Source organism: Aedes albopictus, chromosome 2, assembly GCF_035046485.1.
Source record: "Aedes albopictus strain Foshan chromosome 2, AalbF5, whole genome shotgun sequence".
Classification (NCBI taxonomy): domain Eukaryota; kingdom Metazoa; phylum Arthropoda; class Insecta; order Diptera; family Culicidae; genus Aedes; species Aedes albopictus.
Genome location: NC_085137.1, coordinates 263,704,796 through 263,724,985, shown reverse-complemented (window position 1 = coordinate 263,724,985; position 20,190 = coordinate 263,704,796). Strand labels below are relative to the sequence as shown.

General features: G+C 39.9%; 2 protein-coding genes across 2 annotated transcripts in view; one reads left to right on the top strand and one right to left on the bottom strand.

The window, feature by feature from the left end:
- Positions 1-1,576: 1,576 nt before the first annotated feature.
- LOC109422011 (uncharacterized) lies at positions 1,577-2,341 on the bottom strand. The gene has a single exon (XM_019696655.1). It carries the CDS (start codon positions 2,339-2,341, stop codon positions 1,577-1,579), a length of 765 nt encoding a protein of 254 aa, XP_019552200.1.
- Positions 2,342-11,897: 9,556 nt separating this feature from the next.
- Positions 11,898-20,190, top strand: part of LOC109411553 (uncharacterized) — a 239,126-nt gene continuing 230,833 nt past the window's right edge. Inside the window, exon 1 of the mRNA XM_062851707.1 lies at positions 11,898-12,487. The gene's annotated coding sequence lies outside the window, so the exon portion shown is untranslated. The remainder of the gene's footprint in view (positions 12,488-20,190) is intronic.

The following is a 20,190-nucleotide window of genomic DNA, read 5'->3' as shown; positions in this document are numbered from 1 at the left end:
GTCTGGTAGATATTCGGCTAGACAGTTCACGTGTACCGATGACCCAGCTGGCCCGCAGCAAAGAACAAGGTGGCCTAAATATGCATCTTCCTGCTTTCAAAAGCAAATCGCTTGCGATCAACAGGTGTCTCAAGGAGATCGACTCCCTTCCCCATTATAAATCCCTCATCTTCCATGATCATCCTCGCCCAGCAATCTCAATAGATAATCCTGACATTAAGCTTATCCTTTCCAACTTATCCCACATTCCACTCCAAATCCAACAAAACCCCTCGGTACGCTGACACAGGAATCCATGACATCTGGGCCGATCCTAGGATACAGTCGGCCGGTGGGAATTTATCGTTGTCGACCGGGAACAAAGAAAAAGACCAGGTAGATCTTACGAGGGAAACATAAAGTATTGGACCTGCAATTACCTTTGCAGAAACACAGGTGAGCATCGAGCAAGTTCTCCCACTAAGGGTTGCTCTACCTGGTTTCTGTTTTGATGTTGCTCTTGAATACGGGAGCAGAGCGATTCGAGCGACGGGTCGCTCCTGAAGGTCACAACACGGAAGATACCGTCCTTTCTGGGGTGGAAGTCTGGTTTTTTTTTCAGCGGCCAGTTTGCTGGCGGAACGTTGTCCTCCTTGATGATGATGAAAATGCCAACCTCGATGGCGGCTGTCGGGTTGCATCAGATGAGAAGGGCCACGTAGAGTTTGGTAGGATCTCATTTTCGAACTTGTCTTCACGTATAACGGTCCATAGTTTTCGGTTCCATACACAGAAGATAGACACGTTGGTGAAGTTCGCGTGCCCGGCAGATCGGCTGTGCTCTGCTGGACTAGAGTGGGCTTGGGTGGGAAACAAGTGTGGCATTGGTGGAAGACGGACTTCACAAGATTTCTGCCGACAAGGATCCAGAACTTCTGGCGCAGAGTGACTAGCAGGAGTTGTGGCCCTGCGTGCAGTAGGCTAACGTGATAACTGCTAGCCAGCAGTGCAGACAGCGGATGTTTGGCAAACAGAACCATCGGGTGTTTGTTGGCGATGGATAATGCGGCGGTACGCAGCCGACCACCGACGCGGAGGGTACCGTCTTCGTCGATGAAGGGTTTCAACCACTTGAGTGCTGATGACTTGGCGACACGATCGCCGATTGCTAGGTCTAAGCACTCTTCAGCAAATGTTTCGTGCTGTGCGAGACGGCAGATGAGATGCTCATTGTGGTGGAGCTCGGCGGTGGTGAGTGGTGGAATAGGTGGAGTCTTTGATCGGCTGCTGACACTTAGCGAAGCGGTGTCCGATCCGGACCGGCGCAACTGTGTGCGCTCCTTTAGATGAAGCCGATAGCGATTGCGAAATGCTGCTACTCGGCGAAGCTTGTTGTTGCGGGAATAACTGAAGAACAAATCTCTGAAGAATGTTGCTTGTGCGGCGGTCATCGCCACAGTTTTGCGTCCTTTCTCGGGCGCCGCGGGAGAGTTTGCTTGGTCGATGGTGGTTTTGGGCCAGCAGTCTGGCGGTTCGAAAACTTGAGCGATGTACGACATCACTTTGTGCATGGTTCGGATGGCAGCGGGGAGAGAGTCTAGCTTGACTCGGAAGTTGATGGCCTTCGGATCCAAAAGAAGACCGAGCGTGGGGATCGCCTGCTCATCTTGCACGCCGTGAATGGTTGGATAACCAGATCTTCCGGTGGATCATCCTTCAGCTCTTCCTGAGCGTTCGAAACCCAGCGTCGTTCTTCGGTTCTTGGGAGTCTAACGATATACCTTCCTGTCGTATCACGCGTCGTCGTTGCAGCGTACAGCTCTTCAAGGCGGTTTTCTTCGGACGATCGAACTGGAGTCGATGGAGTTGTTTCCATGTCCCAGAGTTTATGTAGAGCGGCTTTCAGTCGATCATCAGCTGTAGAGAGGTAGCAGAGACGTGGAATGCAGGTAGCCGAGCGAGAGGCGGGACCAGTGACCGCCCAACCAAATGGAGTTTCGACTACCCACGGAAGACCTTCACCCAGAGAAATCTTCCGTCCCGTGTGGAGTTTCCAGTAGGTTTCACTACCGATGACGGGGTCAACACTTCCGGGGACACTGAACTGCGGATCTGCTAGCTGCACGTTGGGCAACTTCCATGCCGAGATATCTATCGGCATTGTTGGCAGATCTGACGACAGCTGCTTCAGTACCAAAAACTGCAGTTTTATCGAGATCGTTCGATCTCCCGACTCGATGGTGGCAGTAATGGCACTACTGATTTTCTGCGTGGATGATCCGATGCCTGCGACGGACACATCCACTGGAGAGCGGCGACTGTAGAGGTTCTTCGCCAGCGGTTTCGAAATGAAATTCGACATCGATGCCGAATCAAGGAGAGCTCAAGCCTTGTGCGTGTTGCCGTGATCATCCACGATGTTGAGAACAACCGTTTCCAGAAGTGTCATGGAGCATGGAGTTTGGACTGCCATGCTGACTTGACGGGAACCCGAAGCATCCACAGAGTGGGAAGTGGATGGGCGCGGTTGATGAACCAAAGGAGCCGCTGGAACAGCAGGCTGTGATGATAGCACAAAGTACCGGTGGATTTGATCGGCGGAGGGGTTTTGTTGGATTTGGAGTGGAATGTGGGAAAGGTTGGAAAGGATAAGCTTAATGTCAGGATTATCTATTGAGATTGCTGGGCGAGGATGATCATGGAAGATGAGGGATTTATAATGGGGAAGGGAGTCGATCTCCTTGAGACACCTGTTGATCGCAAGCGATTTGCTTTTGAAAGCAGGAAGATGCATATTTAGGCCACCTTGTTCTTTGCTGCGGGCCAGCTGGGTCATCGGTACACGAGCGGGTATTCCTCGCCATAGGAACTTACCCATCAAAGAGGTGATCTTGGCCGTGTGAACTGCGAAAGGTGGCAATGTTGATGATAGATACCACAGTTTCGATGTTCCGAACATGTTGAGCATGGTTACTTTCTGCTGCAGAGTCAGCGCCCGCAGGGAATGCAACCACATTTGCTGCGCAAACTTTCTCACCATCGCATCCCAGTTGATAGTGGTCATCAAACGTATTGAGTTCGTAAACACAACACCCAATATCTTGATAGTGTGGTCTGTCTGTAACCACCGGGTAATTACGTTTTCGTCGCAGAACCCAACGTTGATGGCGATTGTTTTGCGCTCATTCAATCGCGCGCCGGCTGCCAAACCGAAACGAACAAATATTTCCTTCATGGCATCAATCTGCTCAGCTGATGTTACGATCACGCTGATGTCGTCCGCATACGCGACCAGCAGATCGTCCCACATGCTTGTTCGAGTCTACGAACCAGGGGGAGGAGATACAGCACGAAGAGGTGCATGGACAACGGGTCCCCTTGCCTGACCGAGCGCTGGATTTCAAACGGCCGAGAGAGGTGCCCGTTAACTAACAGCCGAGAAGTGGACCGATTGGCAATGCCGGAAAGAAGAGAGATGAGTTCTTGGTTGAACCCGAGCGAGCGCATGGTCCGGAAAAGAAAGGAGTGTCGGACACGATCGAAAGCGTTCTGTAGATCGAAACTGATGAGCTTGCCAGCTCGACGTTGATGACGGGGCTGGCGATTCGGTCCTTTAGTGCGAGGGTTGCCTGAAAGATGTTGTGCTCTGAGTTGGAGCATTGCTGCCCGTCGCTCAGCACATGGTGGACTCTCATCACATTTTCTAGGCGAGATTTTATAATGCGTGAGAGCAGCTTGTAGTCGCTGTTAAGCAACGAGATGGGGCGATACGATCGGGCCGTGTTGTCTCCTCCCTTCTTCTTCACCAGCACGATAATTCCCTCCACAAACGCCGACGGGAGATTGCCGGCAAGTGCTTCGTTGAGCAAGAGATTTAACTCTCGGTGGATGACGTCAAACATGCGGAGGTAGAACTCTCGTGGGATGCCGTCGCAGCCCGGGGATTTTCTAGACGCACTTGCTCTTATAGCAGATAGAATTTCTGCCTCGGTGATCTCACTAGTGCAGGCCCAAAATGGGGGAACAGCGGATTGCTAATAGGCCATGGCAAATAATATCTATGGATTTCATAGGACCAATTACACTGAGTAAAAGCAGAAACCAATACTTACTAGTGATTTTGGACGTCTTCAGTAAGTGGGTTCAGTTGTACCCTCTAAAACGAATCGACGTCAATGAGGTCTGCAGGATACTGAAAGAAGAATGGTTCTGGAGAAATTCAGCTCCCCAAATCGTCATTACGGACAATGGTGCCAGTTTTACCTCGAAGCATTTCAAGTCACTTTTAGATGACTTCCAAATCAAACATTTTCTAACTACTCGCCATCACAGTCAATCTAACCCGGTTGAAAGGGTCCACAGGACAATCAACGCGTGCATACGCACATATGTACGCGAGGATCAACGAGTTTGGGATTCGAGAGTGCCGGAAATCCAGTTTGTTTTAAATAACACTGTCCATTCGTTGACCGGATGTACCCCATTTTTTGTGTTACATGGACATGAAATAAATCTCTCAGGAGAAGATTTCAAAAAAAGAGCCTCAAGGGGCAGAGGAAAGCCTGTCGAATTATGTCAAGAGGACGAAACATATTACAAAACAAATACTAGATTTTGTTTCGAAAAACCTTGAAAAGGCCTACTTGAAGTCGTCACACAACTACAATCTTCGGATCAGGAAATCTCCGGCAGATTTCCAAATCGGTCAGTTAGTTTTCCGTAAAAATTTCAAAATCTCGAGCGCCGGTGAACGATATAACGCCAAATATGGCCCTCTCTACGTTCCATGCAAAATCGTCGGGAAACGCGGAAACTCGTCTTACGAATTGGAAGATACGAAAGGGAAAAATATCGGTTGGTGGCCCGCGTGCCACTTGAACCTTCAAAAGAGCAGCGATTCTTAACTGAGGTCCACGGAGTGATGAAAGTATGTTTCTACAAAATTGTTCAACATCAAATCTAATTTCAGCAGTTCTGTTAAGGTTTATGAAAAAAAAAACTTTAAACAGAAAATAATAAATGGTCACGTTTTCTGAAACCCCATCTTCATGATTTCGGGATAATGTCGTAAACCAGTCAGAGATCAAGGACAGCTAATCATATTTTTGTTAAGGAAAAGGTGAAATAGTTGGTCTGGTATGCGTGTATTAAATAGTATGAGTGTGAGTGTGAAAAAAGCCAAGGGCCCTGGCAATCGAAGTGTGTGAGTGCGTATTTTAAGTCATCGATGCATCAGTGGAAGTAATTCATTCAGAAATTATAGTTGAACTAATTCGGATTTCTTATTCATCTCCTTTGGATTGTCAAATTGAAAACCTCTCTAAAAATAACGTGTTAACCCATTCGATAAGTAGTTGTAAATATTGACGATATGTGACTAACCCCTACTAGATACGTAAACACAAAAATATGTCAATTACAAAGAGATTTTTGGAAATCACTTTTTGACAGCTGAGCAACTGCTTGACAGTTCCGCCCAGTACAAAATGCGACGAGGGGTGATTCGACAAATCGCTCCCATACAAACTTCAAACTGATTTTTAAATAGATTCCCGGGCACCAAAATTCATTCGCACACTGCTCACATGCTAGTTGTGGTTTCCATAATTATTGGCTTGTGATAGGGTATCGCGCCACTTGGGGGGTGGCTTCTATATTCGTCTGTTTCCCACTATAACTCAGTCAATTTTGAACCAATTGACTTGAAATGTTGAACACGGGTAGATACTACACCTATCTCACCGCATTCCAAAAATTGTGTCAATTGGTTCAAATTTGACTGAGTTATAGCGGAAAACAGACGAAAATAGAAGCCACCGCCCAAGTGGTCCGATTCCCTATCACAAGCCAATAATTATGGAAACCACAACTAGCATGTGAGCAGTGTGCGAAGGGTGTTTTGAATTTCTTATATTGATTATATGTATTCTAAAATGCATTATGTACTTATCAGTGATTATCAGAATGTGATTACAGGGATTCTATTACATATGACATAGTCGTTTTGCCCTCTACTGCAATGATTGAGACAGAAGAACAGTCTCCTTTTAGTTAATGAAATATCTGTTGTTATCACTGCAGCAGAAACGGTCCAAGGCGCCAGCGCGTATGGAACTCATCTAGTGGTCTTCAACAATTGGCTTCTTTAGCTATGTTGAGATAATACCAAATTCTGAATCTGCATGCAAAACTGAGCCGAAATCCAAATTTTCATGAATTTTGGTGCCCGGGAACCTATTTAAAAATCAGTTTGAAGTTTGTATGGGAGCGATTTGTCGAATCACCCCTCGTCGCATTTTGTACTGGGCGGAGCTGTCAAGCAGTTGCTCAGCTGTAAAAAGTGATTTCAAAAAATCTCTTTGTAATTGATTTTAGGTATCAAAGTAAAGTTCTAAAAATCTGAAAAAATCATAGTAGTTCAGAAAAAGGTGCTCTTTCGTATAAAATCAAAAAATCAATACATTATTCTAAAACAAAAAAAAATAATTCTGGTTCGACTCCCGACCCGGCGACAAAAAAAAAAGGTTAAAACATTCATGTGTGGGGGAATTAGTATCGTCGATAAAGAAGCGGTGCTGAAAATAGATTTTTATTTTGGCTTTTCGTGTTGCACGTATTTAGCATGTGTAAATGCCAATGTACAGCACATGCATTTATGTTACTTTAGCAATGGCTGTCAACGTGCTGCAATAGGTGGCATTAATTTGATTGTAGTGGGGCCCTTTTCGACTTTAATATTGCTTCAATGAGGTGTTTAAAGTAATGCAGCATTATATTCACAATTTTAAATATAAATATACAGCAAAATTGATGCACTTATATTCGGCTTCGTGGTTACTTGGGTTTGTTCCTCACCAACCGTCCATACACCACAAGACGGGCACTTTTAAGGAAAAAAGTTTGCCTCAAAAAAAAAATGGTGTTTTTGTTTTTGAATCGACTTTGAATTTAAAAATGACTTTTTTCAGTCTAGGTGGGGAACATAATTAGCTACCATGAGACAAAATTTCATCGAAATCGAAGATGGTGTTTTTTTTTGTAAATTGACTTTGAATTTTTAAAAACGATTTTATTCAGTGTAGGACTCAATTTGGATTTTTTTTTCAATATTTTTTTCTTGACACTTGACGTATTTAGTGATAATCACCCATACAACACTTTCTTGTAGGAGTAGTCATTTTTTTATTAAACACATTTGAAAAAAATCGGTAAAAAATAGTTTAGCCCTTTTTAAAAGATAGTCTAGATAATTTTTGAAGAAACTAAGTATGCAAAGTGGCTTATCTAGTCAAGGTCTATACACCCAGAAAGTTTCATTGTAATCTGAAAGGCTGCTGCCAACTCCGAATCCTGGTACAATTTGGATCTACTGCGTCTTAAACGCAGGGCCCATATAGCCGAGGCGGTAAACGCACGGGTATTCAGCATGACCATGCTGAGGGTGACGGGTTCGATTCCCGGTCGGTCCAGGATCTTTTCGTAAAGGAAATTTCCTTGACTTCCTTGGGCATAGAGTATCTTCGTGCCTGCCACACGATATACGCATGCAAAATGGTCATTGGCAGAGGAAGCTCTCAGTTAATAACTGTGGAAGTGCTCATAGAACACTAAGCTGAGAAGCAGGCTTTGTCCCAATGAGGACGTAACGCCAAGAAGAAGAAGAAGAAGCGTCTTAAACGCAATAGAGACAAACTGTACAAAAAATGGCGTAGAAATTAAAGTTTTAATAATTGGAGAAGGTACAAGGTCGCGCGCAATAAATACTCGCAATTAGTTAAACAAACTCGTTGCGAGTATGTTCAGAGGAAAATTGATCAGCATCAAAACAACAGCAAAGAGTTATGGAAAATTTTAAAGTCTTTGTTGAAACCTAGTAACTCAAAACCGCGTTCCATTACCTTTAATGGCACATTAGAAGAGTCTGAACAAAATATAGCGTGTAGATTTAATGAATATTTCGTCGATAGTGTTTCATCTATTAATCAATCAATTGCATTAGTAGATGAGCCTGATGAATTAAAACAGCCATTTAACGTCAATAGTAGATTTGAATCTTTTCACCCTATAACATTGGAAGAATTAAAAAATATTTGCTTTTCTATGGGCAAAACGGCTGGCGTAGATAATGTAAATGCAAGAGTTATACAGGATTGCTTTGATGTCATCGGACACAATCCGCTGTACCTGATTAATGATTCGTTTACAAAGTGGGCACGTGCCACACGTTTGGAAGGTATTTTTGGTGATTCCTATTCAAAAAGTTGCTGGAACGATTAAAGCCGAAGAGTTTCGTCCCATCAACATGTTGCACACATTAGAGAAAATTTTGGAACTTGTTGTAAAAGGCCAGCTATTAGCATATTTAAATAGTTTTAATTTGCTAGTACCAGAGCAATCGGGATATCGGGAAGGTCATTCCTGTGAAACCGCATTGAATCTGGTGCTAGCGAAATGGAAAGAAAAACTAGAGCGTAAAGATACGATTGTTGCTGTTTTTTTGGATCTGAAACGCGCTTTTGAAACAATTTCTCGGCCCTTGTTGTTGAAAACAATAAAGCGCTTTGGATTTGCGGGTTCTGCATATAGATGGTTCGAAAGCTATTTGTGTGACAGAACCCAACGGACTACTTTCAATGATTCAATTTCGAGCCCCGTGACGAACAGCCTTGGCGTACCACAGGGGAGTGTATTAGGACCCGTTTTATTCATTATGTATATAAATGACATGCGCGAGTCTTACGATTTTGCGATATCAATCTTTTTGCTGATGATACCGTTATATTCATTGCAGCCAAAGATCTAGGGGAAGCCGTTTCACAGATGAATGCAGATTTACGTTCTCTGAGTAAATGGTTGAAGTACAAACAGTTGAAATTGAACATAAGTAAAACTAAATGCATGGTCATTTCGCGGAATCGAGTAAACTATGAAGTGTCTGTAGAAATTGACAGTGAGACAATTGCTCGCGTGCGCGAAATTAAATATCTTGGCGTGATTATTGATGACAGACTAAAGTTTGACGCTCACATCGACAATGTCATCAAGAAAATAGCCAAAAAGTATGGTATTCTATGTCGATTAAAAAACGATTTGACTATTGCTAGTAAAATACAGTTGTACAAATCAATCATTTCTCCACACATTGAGTTCTGCCCGTCCAATTGTTCTTAGCTAATGAAACACAAATATCAAGGCTACAGCGTTTGCAAAATAAAATAATGCGGTTGATTTTAAGATGTAACAAATTCACTTCTTCAACTTTTTTGTTGGACGCCCTTCAGTGGTTGTCAGTGAAGCAAAGAATTGTGTATTTAACGTTGGTGTTCATTTTTACATTAAAGAATGGTATGCTACCTAGATATTTGTGTGACCGAATTGAAAGAGGAAGTGACATTCATAGTTATAACACTAGAAACGCGGATCAAATACGAACACCCTACTTTTTGCATGTTGCTTCACAAAATTCCTTGTATTATAAAGGTATAAATGTTTTCAATTCAATGCCTGACTACATCACGAATGCAGTAACTCTACCACAGTTTAAGAGACTATGTATTTCACACGTAAAAGCAGCTTTTTGAACAGCTACTCTGTTGACTTTTTATTTTTGACTAGATTTTGTATCTTGACGAAGTTTACCAACGGATATTTTGTGTGGACAATTTATATTTTTGTAATAGGAGGCACGAACAAACTATAATGGTCGTCCCGATGATGATGATGGATTTTATATTTCTTGACCTAGTATTATTAACTGAACTTATTTTGTGTAGTCTACAAAAGTTTGAGTCTCGCGCGCGGTGACAAGTACAGGGGATGGCCAAAATGTTTGGGATAGGCAACTTTTTTTCTCCCACAATAAAATTCAACATGCTGTAACTTTTTATAGAGTGCATCTAAAAATCTCAAATTTTGACTGTTTGTCAACCTATTATATGTGCATCATTGGTACAAATTTGGGCTCGATTGATCAATTTTTCGCGAAGTTAGAACCGTTCGGGTAAAACACTATTATTTGGACAACTAATTTTTGAACTGTCATATCTCGGAAACCCGTGAACCGAATTGAATGAATTTTTTAACGTTTATCAACAATATATTGATACTTAATACGACGTTATAAAATGTAATATTTTCTCATGGCGAATTAAGTTATACCGGGTTGAAGTTTTTACTCGTATAGAGGAAAATAAGTCAAATTTACAATACCACACAAAAATTATTCAATGTGTTCTTCCTTCAATCTAAATAGCCTCCAATATATCTGATTAGAGATAATTTGAGAACAGAAGTGGAAAATCTTTGGATATCAACACTAAAATTTATTCACGTTGATGTAAAAAAATTACATTTTTTCGAGAAAAATCCAAAAAATGTGAATCCATGATAACTTTTTTTAACGTTTAAAAAGTACCAATGTTTTAATACTTTGAGAAGCATTCACATATTGTTAGTGTACGTTCAAAATTTCATTCATTTCGGTTCACTGGTTTCCGAGATATGACAGCTCAAAAATGAGTTGTCTAAAAAATAGTGTTTTACCCGAACGGTTCTTACTTTGCGAAATATTAATCAATCGAGCCCAAATTTGTACCAATGATGCACATATAGTAGGTTGACAAACAGTCAAAATTTAAGATTTTTTGATGCGCTCTATGAAAAGTTATAGCATGTTGAACTTTTTTGTGAGAGAAAAAAAAGTTGCCTATCCCAAACATTTTGGCCATCCCCTGTATAAATGACATTTTTGTATTTATTTATTATGTGGAATATTTGTACTGTTGAAGGATTCTGTAGATTAGAAGTCAGTTGTTCAGTTGAATGTCGGGAATTTCTTGAGAATGAGAATATTGTCGACTGTTTTGACATCGCGCGAACGTTATCAATCCTCGCAATATTTTTGATTTTCTGATCTTTCATGATCACTAGTAACGCTTGCAAACATCTGTAGTTGAGAGCAGTAGTATTTTGAAATTTATGTTTTTGCTGTATAGTATGACAAATTATAATGTTGTTTATATCTGTAAAAAGAATCAGACCGTATTTAGTTTGCAAATCTGATTTCATTGATCATAGTTAATAATTATCTTAAAGATATATCGTCTAGCTCAAACCTTTGTAGGGGTATGTGGCGGGACCATCATCATCAATACGATTTGGGGCAAAATTCGTCTATAGACATCTTCAAAGCTCGGTCGCTTTTCGATGACTTTAAATCGATCTTAAAGCCAAGTTTCCTGTTGCCAAGTAGAGCAGAGAAGTAAAATTCCACCTTTTTCCGCAAGTAATTTTGACAACTGATCCAGTATGGAGAGAAACGTTACTTTTCCTTACGAAATAATAACACAGATTATTTTTCCGCACGGAAAAGTGACAGCTCCATTTGATTCGCACGGGAGCCGTGTTACACTTTTTTCCTTACTTGCTATCTGCGAACTGCTCACTGCTTTGGTGAGAAAAAATTTTGCCTATCCCAAACAAGTAATTTTGAAGCGGAATCATTACTTGACCATTTCTTGTCCTATCTTTTTGCACAGTACGTACGAAGTGGAAACTAGCCATAACTATGGAAATAATCCAACAGAGCACAATGCAAACACATGTATATGGACTGAGAGCTTCAGCACAACTGTACCCATTCTATGGTTGGTGGGCTGAACTTCAAAATATGGAAAATACCCATTATTTGACAGCTAAATACAGAATCAAAAAAATGGGTGATTTAGACTCATTTAATAAGTATTCCCAAACTAGCGTGTAGTGCAAGGAATAAATACTCAATTTATAAGGCAGAGGGATGCTGTGCTCTGGTTTCTGGGAAAACGCATGCGGCAGCTTTTGTATTCTCAAAGTGGTGAAAATTAAATTTTCTCTTTTGTCCTGCCGCTCTCTTTGCCCATTTTCAGTTCGCTTGCCACGGAAGGAATATTTGTCTAGTCTCTCAATTCTCCTTTAGATAGTATCATCAACAGTCGAATCTGAGATAGCATTGAGTATGTGTCGTGTAAAAAGCTCAGCTCGTAGGATTTTTCGCTTTTCAATTTTTCTGCACCTTGCTGACTAATTATGAAAAACCAAACCATTTTCACCTTTGCCAACTAGTCGTATGATGCACGACAGTAATTGAAACAGTTTGATTGTAGTTCTATATCCCCCGTCGGTGATAGTGATTATCAAAGTGATTAAAAAGGGAAGATATATATATGCAAAAGAAGATTGTCCCTGGTGATTGAGTAGGGAATTAACTGGTTACAATGAGGGTTTCGTGCTTATGAGCATGCATCACACAATAAGATATGATTTAGTGCATTCGGTGTGAATCCAAGCTCTTGGTGAGCTGAACATAATGTTCACATTATTTTGGAATATCGGAAAGCAAATACCCTACTATTAATGCAAATTCGACAAAAACGTGTTGAAGCGCTCTATATCACTAGCGCTAACATGGCGTTATACACTTCAAAAGGATATAATTCGGATAGCAAATATGCATTGACACAGCTGGCTGGTGAGTATCCTTCTTTTCAATAGAATGTCACAGTAGATTAGGATCACGTGCACACAATAGTAAAAGTAATTTTTGGGATGCTGGGTCTCTCGCTCGGCTCACTATTACATTTCCCCAAAGAATTAAGGATGTTCTAAATATATTTCAGCAATATGGTTCACAACGTTTTTTTTACTAATCTTAAGATCCCGGTACACAGGGTCAAATATTTGTCTAAAAATAAACCATTGGTCAAACATCTTGTTTGACTCGATGTCAAACAGTTGTTGTCTCTTGAGTTCTCTCCTTATCATATATTTGACCCTGTGTACTTGTACTTAGGTACACGAGAGTTTTTTTTATCGCGAGAAAACGATAAGAAGAATGATAATTAATGGGAGAAAAAGCAACTCGAAAATATGTTTATAGAAAACTGAACGCATGCAGCGTGCGAAAGCATTAGCAATGTTCTGTCAATCATTTAAAAAGTAGGTACAATTTCGCTGGATTGTTTAATTATTTACGCATCATGTTATAATTGATAGGGTAAACAGGTATAATATGCCCCCCCTAAGCAGAAATGGCAATATATCTGAAACTAGCGCCTTATTCCATCTATTGTTCACTGCAAATCGTGGTTACTAAAGTTAGTGAAGTGTTGCATGCGAACTTTGCCTTTGGAGACGTGGCTATGGAAGCTTTGAAACGGTTTTCGAAAACGTTCCTAAATTTGCCTTTTCAAAACAAACGGGGCAATACGCCCCCTCCAAAGAAAAACGTCCAGCCCCGTGATAAAACTGTCCCAGGGGATAATTCCACCACATGCTTATCCTAGGAGGGTCTTTCAACAAGTGTTTAACTGCATAAAAGTTGCAAAGTAATACAAGCGAACAGAACTAGCTTCGTTTACAATGAAGTAAGCTCACAAGAGGTAAAATATTACGCCAAAAGCCTCGATTTCAGACTTTTCGATATTTTTATTGCTTTTCTGTACCAATCTACTAACGGACCAGCTTGATGGCAATAATTCTTCAATATTTGAGATTTCTTATCGATCACACATGCGAAGGGCGCTTGAATCGCTAGAAAATGATGAGGGGCGTTTTGCCCCGGTGGGACGCATTATACCCTTTTACCCTATGACTGTTTAAATTAACAACGCCTCGGATTTTATTCCAACCTAATTATTACATTGCAAAGCCAACCTTAACTCCTGGGAATTACGGGCATTTTCAAAACAGGGACATGTTCATGGTGTCTAAAGATCAGATCAATTTCTTTTGGCGATAAAAATTACTTTAAATTTCCTAAAGAAGGAAGTGTCCACAGACAAACAGACGTAACACTCTTCAAAACGGCTTGGTACATGCATTTAACGATCAATTCAAATTTCAAAATAGTTGCATAATGTTCATAATGCAACTCATTTGAGTTGCATTATGAACATAATGGAACTCAAATAAGTTGTATAATGAAAAAATCATTGCATAAAATGTTGTAAGGAACTCGTTGCTCGATTTTTGCAGCACTATTCCCATGTATCTAACTCAGCAAGCCTCGCTGGATAAATGTACGACTCATGCTGATAAAATCAACTTTTTGCAACTCGTTACATAAATAACTATTTTGATCATCTTGCCCATGTGGTTAGCGGCGTTCATTGTTTAGGGGTTTAGGAAGCCTCGAAGTGTGGGTACGATTGCCGCTTCCAAATAGAAAACCTTATACATATTGGGCCACTGCGTGATATGAGTGTTGCATTTCAATTATTAGTAGTAATGTTTAGTCTGTGCAACATCTGGCTGAAGACAGTGAATTTTGTAGTGTAAATTTACCTCAAATATTTTTGATTTTAACATAGTTTTTTCTGCGTTTGCAAATATATATTTTTCAAAAACTAAAAACATACATTCCTGATTTTCTGATATGCTACGCCAAATTTCCTGAACTTTTTGATGAAAATATAAAACCAGAGTTCCTCTTTGGTCCCAAGACCAAAAAAACGTAAAAAATAACTAATATACTTAAATATTTTTTGCAGCTAAACAGATTTTTTTAAATAGCTTTTAAACAAAAAAAATAAGTTTAAAAACGGTCAACTGGTTCAAAAGTTATGTTTTTTTTTAATTTTTAGTTTCTAAAAACCTTGATTTTTAGGACCACCCTATCTGAAAATTGGTCACCCTAATTGGGTTCTTTAGGGGTATCCCTATTATTTAATTGTTGGAAGCACCGTCCAAAAATTAGGCGAAATCCTAAATTTCATATTTTTTGGTGGTCGGGAACTATTTTTAAAATGTATTTAAAGTTTGTATGGGACAAATCGTTTTATCGATTGAACTGTCATTCTATCCACGGAAAATGAAACTGTTTTGTTAATTTAACCAACAAAACAAAGGAATAGGAACGTAATGAAATCAAGTTTGTATCAGAAAAATGGGCTCTTTCGTTTAGGCTATAGAAAATAGCAATATTTTATTCAACCCAATTGACGAAATAAAACAAAAGGTTCTAACTACCCACCAAGTTTCATGACAACCGGAGTAGCACTATATTTTTTTTTCTATGGAATGGAATATAAACCCTGAAAAAAGGGACATCATAACGTTGACCAAAACGAGGGTTAAATCAAAGCACTTTTACTACTTGATTTTAGTAGACAATAATTCATTATTGAAGCTATCATGTGCAGGGTTAAAATTATTATGTCGCTCAATAGATCAATATTCCAAACTAATATATAACTGATGGCTCTTTTTTGTTTTGGTAGTAAAATCGAATTTTCTCGGTGAATAAGCTATTCCGGAACATGGAGTAAACAAAAGAAATAGCCAATGCAAACCATTCTTGATTTTTATTCACTATTTTTTCACAAAACTTTCCCGTTTTCAAACAATTAACGTTTTTCGCGATTTTCTCATACGATTTGACAGTTCTTGACCACCATTCTTCCGTGAGCTTGAGGTGAAAATTTGAGAAAGTTGACAACCGAGAGTAGCACAGACGATGGATTGAATACAAGTGACAGTGTCTCCGCCGAGTTGTCAGCTCTGGAAACTAGATGCTATAAAGGTTCTTGTCTACACTTTTCGCTGCTGGCGCCAACTGGAAGCATTTAATGGAAAAGTAAACAGCTTTTACCCTATATTCACGTTTTATTGTGTTTTCAAACCAGATTCCATAGTTAATTCTACTATGCGTGAGATAAACAGCATAGTAAATTTAACCATCGTAGAATGGTTTCTGTTACTATGCGTGTGGTTCTACGGCAGTGTCTTCTCTTTTGTTTACGTTTTGAAATCTCACAAATAAAAGGTTCGAAAGTCTCTTCTAGGTTTTATTTCTATTATTTTAGTTTGAAATATGGAGATTCAATAAAAAAAAAAAAACAATAGCTGTGAAAGGACCGACGCTAAAGTGGCTTCCGTACTCGAATGATGCTTCTGGAGGATTCATACCCGAAACTGGACGATGTTTTCTGGAAGCTTGAGGGGCGTGCGCACTGCCAACGGTACACTATAGGGTATCAGGCGGACAAAAATAAAAAAAGTGACTTTCACCAATCCTTGTTCTGAAATTTTCTATCAATAATAAACATATAAACTAAGAGAAATCCAGAATTTAAAATTTCTAGCTGTTGTAGTTACAAAGATATTGTGCATCAAAGTTAAGTAAAGTTGAAAAAATCGATTTTCGCTAAAAAACAACATATAATTTCAAAACGATATTTTCTAATTAATATCATCATTCTCTATAGGTTTCAATACATCATTCGTAAGGTAATGAAGCAAGTTTTCCAACAAACAGGTTGTTTTGTGAAATAGTTGAACAATTGGGTTTTTAAATTAAGAAAAATGTATTAGTTTTTTGGTTTTATACGAAAGAGCACCTTTTTCTGAACCACTATGATTTTTTCAGATTTTTCGAACTTTATTTTGGTACCTAAAATCAATTTCAAATAGATTTTTAGAAATCACCTTTTGACAGCTGAGCAACTGCTTGACAGCTCCGCCCAGTACAAAATGCGATGAGAGGTGATTCGACAAATCGCTCCCATACAAACTTCAAACTGATTTTTAAATAGGTTCCCGAGCACCAACATTCATGAAAATTTGGATTTCGGCTCAGTTTTGCATGCAGATTCTGAATATGTAATTATCTCAACACCGCTAGAGATGCCAATTGTAAGAAAAACGTTAAAAGAAGAAGAAGTTGGAAAAGGCAATTCGAATCTTGTTAATCGGCATCTATTTTTTTCCCACACATTCCCAGGCCCAAAACCAGTTTAAGGTCAAACTTTGGGTCTACACTAACGATTTTCAATGCGAAATGCTGCAGTAAATTGCGGTCTTGGGAGATTCAGCATTTTTTTCGTATGGAAACGCCCTTTGAGATTTAACGACGATTCTCAAAAATTTTAAGCAAATTTCCCTTGGAACTCATTTTTGCAGTAAATCCACAATGATCATCTCAAGTGAAGAAAACAATAAAAAATAAGATAAAGTTAAACAAATTCAAACTTTTTTTTTATATATTATTAGTTATTTGGCCATATTGGAAATACGCCCTTTTCAAAACTTGATCGAGGTACTTAAAAATCTTCATAAACTATATATTTTTTTTTGGCCGAATCAACTACAGAAAACACTAAGAAATCCTTGAAAATGTGATAAAAATATTTTTGTCCGCCTGCTTGTATGGGAATCCCCCATAGTGCACTGAAATAAATTTTGTTGTGGAAACCACCGATTTCATAGTAAAATTACTAACCGTACCTATGATTCTCAACCGACAGGAATTTCTAGTTAATTCCACTAAAAAACTGTCAACTTAACTAGCAGTGCAGTTAACATTACCAAAAATAATCTTAATTTAACAACTGAGCATTGTATTTTTAACCATACTGTGTTGTAAAATGCTTGTCCAGGAAAAATTAACAATGGTTTGTTGTTGAGGCGACTACCCTTTTAGTTGAGTTTACTACAATGCATTGTAATTTCAAGCATATTTCAGTTACCTTAACAGATTTTGTTGTCGGTTGAGAATCATAGGTACGGTTATTAATTTTACTGGAATCGGTAGTTTCCACAACAAAATTTATTTCAGTGTGTGGCTTCTTCATACACTGAAATAAATTTTGTTGTCGTTTCTACCGAATCCATGGTAAAATTGTGAACCGTACCAACAATTTTCAACCGAATGCAAAATTCTGTTAAATATACTGAAAAATTGTCAATATTACCATGCGTCAAAAGTGCTAATGAAAATATTTTTGATGCTACTTTTTTGGCATAGTAATTTCGACCACGTCGAATTGAATGATGCGCGTCTCGGATAAACGTGGTTAAAACTACAATGCCAAAATAGTAGCATCAAGAATGTTTTCAGTCACAAGTACTTCACGCATGGCAATATTGACAATGTTTCAGTGCATTTAACAGTATTTTGCAGTCGGTTGAAAATTGTTGGTACGGTTCTCAATTTTACCATGGATTCGGTAGAAACGAAATTTATTTCAGTGTATCCAAAATGCTGAGGAACCTCCCTGGAACTACTGCAGCTGCTTGCTTTGCAGCTGCACATACTTTGCTTTCTGGCCGGCTTTTGATTTGGAAAACTTCGTGACGTGTCTGGTTGAACAGCAGAAGATTGTTGGCAGGGAAATGGAACTGATGTCCATTCCCGGATCATGATCATAGGCGGCGATTCCAGCTTCAGTTTATTTTATTTCTGATGTGTTTTCTGCTTCGGTTTGGAGAGCGGCACGCCAAAAACAGTCAATGGCGGAATGATGGGTTGGGGAATCGGTCCTGAAAGAAGTACAAGGTCCTCGGCGTGAAGGATTTGTGCTTCAGTTTTCGCTGCATAGAGCGGCCTCGAGGCTTTGATTTCTCCCACAAATTTCGGTGGCATCGAATATGGCAGCCTGATGTACAGAACAAGGGGGAAGAGGGGTAAGATGCCATTTTTAAAACTTCCATCGTTTTCATTGATATGTAGCCTCATTTGTTAGGCTTTCAAAGTGATAACAGCAACAAGATCCTTTTTATTTGTTCAAACTGTGCACCGCGGCGCCTTGGTGCGCCGTGAACACTTCTCAGGTGCGCCGCAGGCTTTTGAGCCAAAATAAAAAGGACAAACGTTTAGCATTTAAAACACGAAACATCTTGTATCCTGTTTTTGTTTAGCTACGGCCTTTTTTTCTATTTCAAAGTCTTGTCTTTTTTATGAAGACTGTGGTGACGAGTGTCTTAACCATACACCTTTATACAGTATACTCATGCGCGTGCCACATATCCACCCACATTGTGTCACACCATGTGCTCCGCACCGCAGCAGAACAGTTAGTCTATTAAACACTCTCGTACGTACCAGACGCGGTTATCACAAGTGGCGACGAGGAGAAAAAAACTAGTTTGCTAGTTATTTCATTTGCAGATCATTCGCTTCGTGTTATTTTGGTGAAATTCAGTAATAAGTGGTAGAAAAAAAAAAAAATAAAGTGATGTATTTTGCTATTGATGATCTGCGATGAAAGAAAAAAAGAAGCTTTCCGCCGTGCGTGGGCTGAAAGTGAAAAAAAATGATGCTGAGCGTGAAAGAAAATTATGCTTGAAAATGGGCATTTTTGATTAATAATTTATTGGTGATTATGTTTCAAATTGTGCTAAGTGTGAGAAAAAAAATGAAGTGAAACGAAACTTTGCAGTGTTGCTGTTGCTAACGCTGCCTTGCAGCAGTTCTGTGTGCAGCCGCTGACCTTGATTTTTTCTCGCGTGCGGTGGAACAAAGAAGATTTAGCCACTAGTCGTGGTCATTGTGTTGTGTGGCCAAGCATGTGAGAAGGTTTGCTAGACAAAAGGGGTAATAAATGAAGCGCGGATGCATTAGTGTGGTGATTTATGCTGGTGAATTTTGCTGTTTGCATGATTGTCGATGGCTTTTAGCGGCATTATTATTTAATTACTGATTTTACTGTAGGAGCCAGGTGAATATACAAAATGTACTCGATCAGCGTAATCCTGTACGAAAAGGTATGTACATTGTTAGTTATTCATGTGTTTCCCTAAGTACTGAAGGATATTCAATATGATGATATATTTTCTAAAGGTTTCGGTGCACATTTCCGAAAGTGCTTGGATTGCTAAAAGTTGATAATGAGAGAAAATATGCATTTTTGGAACTTTGTAATTGTTCAGTTCGACAGCAGCCAAACTGAAGAAGCGTCTAGCAGTGGCGGCGACAGTTTGCACCACGAGAGCTCCGCCCATCCAACCAACGCCGAACGAACGACGATGACGAAGCAGAGGTCGAACAGCGAACGGGCCACAATAAAATCAACAGCCAAACAGCGACCAGCGTCAGTAATTTTTTATCGTTCGTCGAAGCAACAACACAGCAGCGCGAAGCAGACCCGAAGAGAGCCGTAGCACGTGAAGACCGCATGAGACAACGAGCAGAGCCGACCGACGCGACGGTGCGCCAATAGCGTGATCGGCGCGTGGCCCACCACCGCGTGCGGGGCTATAAATACAGTGCGCATCGTGGCGGCAGTATCAGTTTTCTGGGAACCACCGAAGAGTGTACATCAAAGCTAAGTGAAGAGAAGATGAATATAGCAGTTTAAGTAAAATCTCCTGTGTTTGTATCTAGTCATCGCGCTTCTGAAACATCCCCGATTCCACCAAAAGAGTTGTTCAGAAGTAATTTTCCTAGAGTTATTC

What these genes read in the sequence shown, in the direction of transcription:
- LOC109422011 (XM_019696655.1), bottom strand. Translation starts at nt 2,341, where the DNA reads ATGTCGAATTTCATTTCGAAACCGCTGGCGAAGAACCTCTACAGTCGC.